This window comes from Poecilia reticulata, linkage group LG7 (assembly GCF_000633615.1).
Source record: "Poecilia reticulata strain Guanapo linkage group LG7, Guppy_female_1.0+MT, whole genome shotgun sequence".
Taxonomy (NCBI): Eukaryota; Metazoa; Chordata; class Actinopteri; order Cyprinodontiformes; family Poeciliidae; genus Poecilia; species Poecilia reticulata.
This window is the reverse complement of record NC_024337.1, coordinates 20,488,985-20,499,233: the sequence shown is the minus strand read 5'-3', so window position 1 is coordinate 20,499,233 and position 10,249 is coordinate 20,488,985. Positions and strand designations below refer to the sequence as shown.

The window sequence follows — 10,249 nt, the reverse complement described above, 5'->3', positions numbered from 1 at the left end:
ACCACAGTAAGCAGCTATAGTCACGTTACAGGTACATCTCAAAATATTTGACTGTTATGAAAAAGTCCTATGCTTTTTGTCACTCCTTTCAGAAAGCAAAACTTAGTATAGTCTTTACACAGAGTGAAATATTACAAGCCTAACAGACAAGCCCAAGAGACACTGGGAGTTTTCAAAACAAATTCTTAATTCATTTAAATATATATAAATATATATGAAGAGCTCTAACCCTAACCCTACCCTGAATGGTTTGTAAATTCTGACAAAAAAATGAGGTCAACATAACAGACTTCAACTCATGTAGTAACACATATCACACTGGACTCTGTTTCTATCCGCTTTATTTGGGCTGACGTTGGAGGGTTCTTTCAACATTCACACACATTTCCCCCAGCCACAGACTCTCAAACCTGTCTACTTATGTGTGTGCAGCGTTCTCAACCAGTCCAGTCCGTTCTGTGGCTGATGCAGATCTCTTCTCTTGCTTCAAGCTGGAGCTCTATGAGCTTTTCCAGAAATTGTCCACAGCTGGAATATTTAAATGATCTCTTCAAATCTGAATTCCTTCCTGACTTTCTAGGTCAGAGGAGCTCAGTGCATTTGACTCAGCGCATTTCCTGTTGAGGAAAACATGCCCAAATAACATATTTGTTATTAACAAATAACATAGTTGTTATTCTTACTCTCCCCCAGTCTCTTTCTAAATACCGACCTTAGCTGAGTTTAGTAAGCTCTGCAGTGCTCAGATGTTGTTCTGTTCTTATGTGACCTCTTGGGAGAATCAGCCGAGTGCTCTTGATGTAATTTGGGCAGCCTGGGAAGGTCTACCTCTGTTTTATGTTTTCTCCATTTGCAGGTTGTCTGGGTTACTTTGAAAATGACTTTGTAACCTTTCCAAGAACATAAAAATTGGTTTCCGGAGAAACGGAAGAAAGTTGTGTGGTCTGATAGTTTAGATTTATCTTGTTCCAGAGAGAAGGGCACATCAGGGTACAAACCGATCTGCACAAAGTGATAATTTACAACTTGTAAATTATGAGTATTCCAACATAATTTGCACTACAACATTATGCACAGATTTTGATATTTGTACTGCTGTCTGTACCGTTTACTAGTGTTTGTTCAAGTGATTACTGCTCTTGGATACATTATTTATGATCTTCATAACAATAAAGTTAGAACTTTAACAATTAACCATACTATGAATATCTATTATCACTTCCATTTGGAGTTCCTCGTTAATTAGTTAGATTTTATGTTTTTTTGTTTATGTTGTATTTTATAATTTGCTATTAAATAAAATAAATGAGCTATTTCTAATTGCTTTATTTGTATTCTTTTTCATTGTTGCATTTTGTATACTAGATGTGTGAGAAGAAACATCTTAATTTTGAAATTAGGTCATACTGATTGAGAGGAAGTATTTAGTCTTCTGCTTCAAATTTGATAGAGACCAATAAAAAATAATTTGCAACTTTGTTAATGAGACTGAGAAAACTTTTGATACGTAAATATAATCAAGCGGACTTATAAATTCAAGAAATACATTTATTCAAATTTGAATTGAGATTGATCATTATGAAAGTTGTGATTTTGTGTTCCGGTTTGAAAATAGCTTGTTCTAATATTTTTACGTTTTTATTAAAACATTCCTAAATTTATTTATAAAAAGATTACACGTATTTTATTTATATAGAGTTATTATGCACTTGACCTGCATGTTTTTGCTGTGTCGTTACATAACTGAGATGAAAAAATAGTTTTTTCTCTACTTGAAATAAACTGTCTGACTCAGCTGATTTGCACTTTAACACTTACAGCCAACACAGAAATTATATTGCCTTCAAGTACAGTCGTAAATCTGAAATTCTAAATCCTTGGAAAAATACTAAGAGTGCCAAATAGAACCACGTTGAAATAAATTATCTCTTTAGTGATATGACAAGAAGAAGTGACTAACTCAAATAAATTGTTTTTGAAGGTAAACTTGAGGTGAATTTAGCTGTGTCGATTGTCAGTTACTCCAGTTGTAGTTGCATGACGATCATCAGAAAGGCGAGTTCGCATTGGAGACTCACTTTGTAAGAGTAGAGGTTTCTTTGCGTTAATATAAAAAGTACCTAATATTTACGTACCCCTTTTCTTTAGTAAAGTTTTTTTTTGTTAATAGTCACATTTCCTACTCAGCGCAAGCACGTGAAGGCAGCGTGATCACTGCAGCCGTTATACGACGGAAGGCAACAGAGACGGATGGTCAGGGCCGTCCCCGTCTCTAACCTGAACATGAAAGCAGAACTGATTCAAACCCGGTTATAGTACCGAACCAGGTTACGCTTTTATATACTCTTATTTTATTTATTTTTTTCAATTACAAAAAAAAAAAAAAAATGGAAGACGACTATGTGTGTGAATACGACTCGACATGGGACACAGAGAGTGATGGAGACGACCCGGCCGGAGAGAGCCAGAGCCGTCGGTCAAATCAAGACAAAAACAAGTCTTCCTGGGCAATAGTAAGTGCTTTCATTGCAGGCCAGCTCAGTCTTAACGCGCAAAAACCATGTCCCGCTATCATTCACTTCCGTTTAGGCACGTACTGTAGTGGAAAAGCTAATGTTAGCTTTTTCCTCACTGCTGCAACCTCGCTAACTAGCTAAGCTAGCCATTGTAACTTCCCTTTTTTAAATATCTGGCTTACGTTTTATTATCTAAGCTTCCGTTTTATTATTTATTAAAGAGTTTTTCAGCTTCATTGTTAAATAGAATCCTTACAGATCACATAACCAGAAGTGACGATATGTATCCTGCTTTTATTGAACTTGCATAGTCTTGATGCGCTAATTAGCTGCAACTAGATGCAGACTAATTAGATTTTTTTTTAATTGCAGTGGCATCACACACCCAGAAATATGAGAGCAGCAAAAGACATGCAGAATTACAGAAGAGGATATCCTGTAAGTAATACATGGCCATTAAAAAATCATTTCCGTTTAGAGCAAGTAATAATGAGCTTTTTTAATATTTACAGAATCTAACAGATGATGATTGCTCTGAAGACAAAATGAACAACCTACAGTTCTACCTAAACAAGTTTCCATCTGCTCCTGATGGTAACACAATTATTTTTTTTAAAAAAAGATTGGTATTTGTATTTTTAAATGTTTTTGTTTTGTTCTAATTGTATTTTTTTATTTTTGGTACAGATATCTACATCGAGTCCTTTCTTAAAGAATGGAAAAACGACTACAAAAAATTGGAGAGGGTTCACTCTTACATCCAGTGGTATGTATTACACGAGTGTTAAACATTATTCAAATATACTGGAGATACACAATACTGGTTTCTATGTAATATTGCAATTGGAAAAGACTGTTTGGATGAAATATTTCATAGGCTGCAGGAGGCAGTCTCAATACAACAAAAAACAGAACTGCATTAGAAACAAAGCAGCTGCACTATTTTGTCATATTTGCCGTTTATCAGTTTCCCAATGCTGGTTCTTTGGCCACACTGCCCTGCAGGTTTTAGCTGTTTTCGTGCTTCGCCACAACTTTTTAAATTTGAAGGGAAGTTTAAGCTTAAGATAAATTGATTTTGTCTAGATGTGTTGGAGCATTTAAAAGACTCTGCCTTGAGGACTACGGCGGACCAATGCTGCTCGAGCTTTTTTGGGGTTGACCAATTTTAATTCTGACGACACCATGTCAAGAAGTAAAGCGTTTCCTGTGCGTGTAATGTCGGATCTTCTTCAATCATTAAGCTAAACCTGTAGATAAAAAGACTAAAACATATATTTTAAAATAAATGTAAAGCTATATATTTGTTATATATGTTTGGATTTGACATTTTCTGCATTATTTGCTTTTTGGGATAAAGAAAATAGAAATACTTAATTTTATTGCGTTTACAAAGATCAGCTTGTAACATATCTATAGAGCAGTTTCAGTAATTGCTGTTTCTTCTCTCTTCAATCATCTACAAGGTTGTTTCCACTGCGAGAACCAGGGGTTAATTATATGGCTTCAGAGCTCACCAAGAAGGAAATTGAGGTAAGTTACTACTTGCCTTTGCAGGTTAGAGAGGCCCCTTCACTGTCCACTTTTAAAGCTCGTCTTAAAACCCATTTATTTTACTTGGCTTTCAACTCCAGTGGGATCTAGTTTTAAATTGTATGTTTTTGTTTTAAAACTGTAAGAGTTATTATTTTTTTATTGTTGTGTTTTAGTGTACAACATTTTGTGTCAGCTGTGGTTGTTTTAAAGTGCTTTATAAATAAAGTTGGTATGGTGTGGTATTGAACTATGACTTAACAGGTTTGTTGCTCTTTAAGATTAAGCCTGCCAAATTTTTTAAATAACCTAATTGTCTCTTACTTCCTGTATTTAAATATTTACTAAAAATCAGCCAATGTATAAGCATTTACTTTTTCGGCAAAAAAATGTAGTCTCCATGACCTTAAAATTCTGCAATTCTGTTAATTTTCAACGTTGTGACATAATATTGGTGTTATTTAAAAGTTTTATTTTAAGCTGTTTCACAGAAAAGGGTTTATTTTAGTATTAAAATGTTGACAAAATTGCTAATATAAATACATTCCCTACCAAATAGCTCATAATACATTGATATCTATTTGCAACCTCTCTTTTTTTTTTTTTTACACAACTTAATTCAACTACTAACTGACATCTGTGTAAAAAAAAAGCTGCTGCTATCAACTGGGCTTTCTGGACTGCAGTGCAAAACAAGAGATGGTACAAACTGAGGAAAAGATAGATCAAGTGTGTGTTAAGCTGGTGTGGAAGCGTTGGGAGGCTGCAGCCTGCTCTCTTAACAGTCCTGTAATAGCAAAACCACATCTATGCACACGGTCAAAGTGTTCACACTAGCAATATTTTCTGTTTGTAAATATTGTATGCTTGGAGTGCTAATTTATTATTTGTAATAAAAGTGTTCTTATGGGTACTATACAAAACTGTTGTTTCCATGCAGTGCTTTCTGCATTGCATGCTGGATATAATGTCATGTAATCCTCCACATCTTTTTTTTTTTTTTTTTTTTGGGACGTTTTGAAATTCAAATGTTTCATTATTCAGTCATGTAACTCACCTATCCAGCCACCTCGATTAGGTATTTTCACTTTTATCTCGATGTACTTATTTCTGGGAATCTAAACTATTTGCTTATTGCTGAATCCTTCTTCTAGAGCACAACATCATGTCATAAAGGAGCTTAGTGAAGAATTAAATCACTAAGGAGGAAATACAAAAAATAGACTGAAATATTAAACAATCATTTGTCTCATTTGTACATTTGGTTCTCAAAATAAAGCAGGTGTGTCTTCATCTGTGTTTTATTATTAGCAGCTATTGTGGCATTAGTTTGGTGTGGAGTGCTTTATATAATAGGTTGCAGTTCATGTATTTTTTTGCCTTGGCACTTTACAAATAGCTATAAAAATACTTGAGTGGATCCTCTGAATGAGAATGGAAATTCCTGCTGGTGTTGTTTATGTGGCTTAATTTGACTCAAACTGGTTGCAAAGTTTGCAGATGCGAACAAACAAATTAAGGCCTCAGTGTGAAACACTGAAGTCGGTTTAAAATGTTCAAATTCACATTATGAAGCAGGTGAAAAACTATTTAAGTGCCTCTGTCCTACACAACACTCTTGATGAGAACTAATCACGCTCGGCCTTCATCAGCCATTGTAACCTGTTATCTCCCTTCACCAAACTGTTGAACATGATGAAATCAAGTTAGGGAGATAAACTAAATGTAGAAAACTTTCTATTTATTTAAAAATGTCAAATATTTTCTATTTTTTTTACCTTTTACATTTACTTTCCATTTTTCTAATATTTTAATTGTGATTTTTTTTTTTTTACTTCCACATTTGGATCAAATTTTTTCTTATCGGCACCAAGAAGCTTATGCATCAAAAGACCAATGGGATACTAAAACAAAACAGCAGCGCTTCTGTAATCCTCGTCTCTTTAAATCTTTTGAATTTATGCACGTTTTCAACTTATTCTATTTGCCCAAAAGGCTTTCAAGAAGAATGAGGATGCCAAAAGGAGGCTGGTGGAGGCGTATGAACTCATGTTGGGTTTCTACGGCATACGTCTGGTCAACAAAGAGACGGGGGAAGTGAAGCGTGCAGAAAACTGGAAGGAACGTTTTGGAAACCTGGAGAGGTAAACACCGATTTCAGTAAATTCTCAGATCTTGATGGTTTTATCAGTAATTCCAGCTTCATCTGTCTGGTGTGTTGCAGAAATATGCACAACAACCTCCGGATAACTCGCATCCTGAAAAGCCTCGGAGAGCTTGGCTTCAAGCACTACCAGGCTCCGCTTGTGCGCTTCTTCCTGGAAGAGACTCTGGTCAAGAAGACGCTGAGTAACGTTAAGCGCAGCGTGCTGGACTACTTCCTGTTCGCCGTGCTGGAAAAGCAGGAACGCCAGGATCTCGTGCGCTTTGCTTACCATCACTACGAGCCGAAGGACAAGTTTGTGTGGTGCCCCAGAAAGATCCAGAAACAGTTCAGGAAGAGCCCCAAAAACAATGACGTCGGGAATGGAGACGGGAAAGAGGACGTCTCGCACAGTAAAAAAGACGGGGATGCAGCAGTGCAGCAGAAAGAAGATGGGATGAATAATGTTACTAAGACTCCGAAAGGAAGTGATAAAATTAAAGACAAGAGCAAACAGGCGGAGGAGTCTGATGAGCCACCAGCAGATACAGAGGCTGTCGGGAATGGAAACGTGGACATGGGGTCTAACGTTGAAAACATGAGCAATGGAAATGAATTTCCAAATGATGACGACGATGAAATGGATCAGTCCCCCAGTCTAGACGGCGGCATCACAAAGAACGAGGCCGCTGCAGACAGTGAGCAGAAATCTACCAGCAACGCCAAGGACGCCGTTCAAGATCTGGACATTATGCAAACCAGTGCGGATGGAGAGACCGAAAAACCTCCAAAAAAGAAAAGGGAAGACGACGAGGTTCCGCCGAACGATGACCCTGCTACTGCCGCCGCCGGCCTGGTGCAGGAAAAGGCTGCTTCTAATAAATCTGCAGGTCAAACAAGCCCTTCAGTTCACACTCCTCTTAAGACCTCAAAACACTCGCCCTCTCTGTCTTCTGAAAGGGAGGAAAAGATCCCAAGGACGGATTTTATTCAACCGTCGGATCAAAAAGAAGACGAGATATCGCAGGAAAAAAGTTCGGCTTCAAACGGGATGCAGAGCGGCAAAGATGTAGAAGGACAGAGCAACGGGACGGAGTCGGAGGACGTTCCCATGGATTCAACCCCCTCAACCTCGAATCATAATGAGGGAGCCTCATGAATAAGTAGTGACAGAAGGAAATTCACATTAACTTAGATTTTATGTATTAAAAGGACCGAATATGACAGGACATTTTCTAGGCCTTATTTCTACTATATTTGATGTTAAGATATTATTCATTCTTTTCACTTTAAATGAATTACGGTATTCTACATTTGGGTTTCTTAAAACTTCCAAGACAAAAACTGAAAAGACCAAAAGCAGCAATACTTTACAGATGCCATAGTTTAAGATTTAGTCACATGAAGTGGTTTCCAAACAGGAAAAAAGTTCTCTGATGCTGAGATTCGCTGCTGTAATGAAAAGAAGTGATTGTTGTTTTATGTATATTTTTATCGGCTGAATAAGGCCGTGGTTTTGTCTTTGACAATGAAACATCGGACAGATAATTTCACTACATACAGACGTGCATCTCAACAAATTTGAACATCATGGAGGAGTTTAATTTATTTCAGAAATTCAGTTCAGAGTTAAAAACGTACCCTGGTTTCATGTATTCCAATATTCTCACTTGGTTTAAATTCTGATGGTGTACGTCTAATAAAAATCAAAAGTTCAGTTTCTTAGAAAATTAGAATAAAAAATGAATTCAAACATAGAAAACTAATCACACTAAAATGTAATGTATACAGTTTTTTGTTTGAGTAAGGGTGAGAAATTTGGGATATTACATAAGATCAAATAAAGTATTTTTTATGTACAGAAATGTTATTTTATGGTCTACAAAACCATAGGGAAGACTGTTGACTTGATATTGATGCGTCCACAAAGAGGGTCAAAATACTATTCAGATTGTTGTATTCAGGCATATTGATTGAAAGTTTAGTGGAAGAAAAAAAATGAGATTATATGAAGCAGATCCAGTATCAATGTTAGCCCCAATTAGAGCAACCTGGGCTTCCTTAACACATCAGCTCAGGCTGGTTATCTTCACTGATGCAGTAATTCGTGTAAAAATATTCCTGAGCAAGGATTGGAGCGTATATATAGATAGAATTTATTAAAAATACTTTTTTTTTTTACTTGGTCTTATGTAATCCCCTATTTTTAAGCTGAATTTAGCATTTTTATTATCTGTCAGCCACAATATTTAAAATGTGTATGTAATGAATCTAATTCGAATTCAATTATTCAAATAAATGAGGTTTAAATTTATTTAGATGCACCTCTTTTATGCATAGGGTGGAAATCAACTGCAGCAGAAACGTAATATCTCTGCATCCAGATTTAAATGCGGGTCGAAAGGGGGTTTTATTTCATTTTAGCCACATTTTTTGCACTGAGATTTAACTGATTTCTATGAACTTTTTTCTCTCTTTGAGCTGTTTTTGTGTTTGTAAAACAATGTGTTTCTTTTTTTTTTTATCCTGCTGTTCAAATGAAGTCGTATTTCAGAAAATGCTGCACATACTGTATGCTGTCATGCTGGTTTGGGAAGTTGATTGCAGCTGAAAACCTTGCCAAAAAAAAACAAAAAAAAAAAACAAATGTGATGAGACTGGTTGATTGTACAATGTGTTTGTCTTGAATGAAATGAGAAATGCTTTGGCTGCAACTTAAACTCTGTATGTTCCTTCGAAATCGGTGCGGTCCATGAAAATGGAAGATCCGGTGTGATCAGGCATCCTTTTATATTTGCACTGATTTCTGCTATGACTTGTTGAAGTTACTGTATAATTTTACCTGAACAGACCTTTATAATAATTTCCCAGTTACACACCTGGCTGTTATGAGAACTGAATAAAGTCATCCTATTTTCTGAAAATGATCTGTTTGAAGGTAAGATTTGTTGAAGTCCAAAGAACCTTTAATGTTAACTTGCTGCTGTACTTATCTTATTTATTTGAATACAGGCTCTCTTTGGTAACGGCAGCCAGAATGTTGAAAGTTAATTACCTAAAATGACTGGAGTTTGATGCAAAAGTTTTAAAATATCACTTGTAGTTATCTTGCTCAAGTTAAGTTTAATACTGTTCTTTTTTTTTTGTCTTCAGTTTATAGAGGAAATTCATGTTAATCAAAACTGCAGAAATCATGAGAATACTCTTAAGTTAGTTATGTGGTTATTATATTGTGTTATGCCAACCTTACTGTAAACTCCCATCTATATTACTGAATTTTGTTTGCAGTATAATCTCCTTTTCTCCATAGATACGATACAAAACTGAAGATATTTGTGCTTCTGAATCATAACCAGGTATAAAGTTTAGCTAAAGGAAGAAACAAGTGAGAATAGTATTAAGGCAGGTCAACAATATCACAGGACAAACAACAACAACGCACATTTACTCTTACCTAAGGACAGTTTAGAGAGAAAATTAACCAAACAATCATGATCTTGGCCTGACGGAGGAAGCTGGAGTACCCAGAGAGAACCCACTCATGAACACGGAGTCATGAAAGACTCCAGCCAACTGTGCATCCCTCCTACGGCTCAAAACATGTTCATGGTTTTTCACTCAAACCAGTTTATTTTTTTCCAATCCCTTCAGGATCTTTTACAAAATTAAAGTCTTACTTATGCAGCTCTTCAAATACATTATTTTCCATCAGGAGGTCAGGACAGTGAATACCTAAGATTATTCAGAGTTTTTAAAGGTGAACAGTTTTAGTATTTTAGTATTTATGTCAGGAACAACCTGACCTGAACTTTTTGCTTAATCTCTTTCCACTTTGATGTTCACCAACTCAAGCATGCATACTCTACTTTTTTACTCGACTTCTAAACGGCAGCATGTTCTACTGTGGGTATCAGATTATTGTTTGTAAATGATTTAAAATAAATGATTTCCCTTCAGTTCTCCCTGTGCATGCGTGGGTTTTCTCCGGGTACTCCGGTTTCCTCCCACAGTCCAAAAACATGACTGTCAGGTTAATTGGCCTCTCCAAATTGCCCCT

At 36.1% G+C, this 10,249-nt stretch overlaps 1 protein-coding gene across 1 annotated transcript; it reads left to right on the top strand.

Moving 5' to 3' along the window:
- Positions 1-1,678: 1,678 nt before the first annotated feature.
- Positions 1,679-9,119, top strand: ogfr (opioid growth factor receptor). The gene is made up of 7 exons (XM_008414144.2): positions 1,679-2,513; positions 2,889-2,954; positions 3,029-3,110; positions 3,204-3,282; positions 3,983-4,049; positions 6,045-6,193; positions 6,274-9,119. Exons 1-7 carry the CDS (start codon positions 2,388-2,390, stop codon positions 7,349-7,351), a joined length of 1,647 nt encoding a protein of 548 aa, XP_008412366.1. The 5' UTR covers positions 1,679-2,387; the 3' UTR covers positions 7,352-9,119.
- The last annotated feature ends 1,130 nt before the right edge of the window (positions 9,120-10,249 follow it).

Excerpts from the sequence above, each read along its gene's own strand:
- ogfr (XM_008414144.2), top strand. The coding sequence starts at position 2,388 with ATGGAAGACGACTATGTGTGTGAATACGACTCGACATGGGACACAGAG. Across the intron at positions 3,283-3,982 it reads GTTCACTCTTACATCCAGTG|GTTGTTTCCACTGCGAGAAC; the intron begins GTATGTATTACA and ends ATCATCTACAAG. Across the intron at positions 4,050-6,044 it reads TCACCAAGAAGGAAATTGAG|GCTTTCAAGAAGAATGAGGA; the intron begins GTAAGTTACTAC and ends TTTGCCCAAAAG.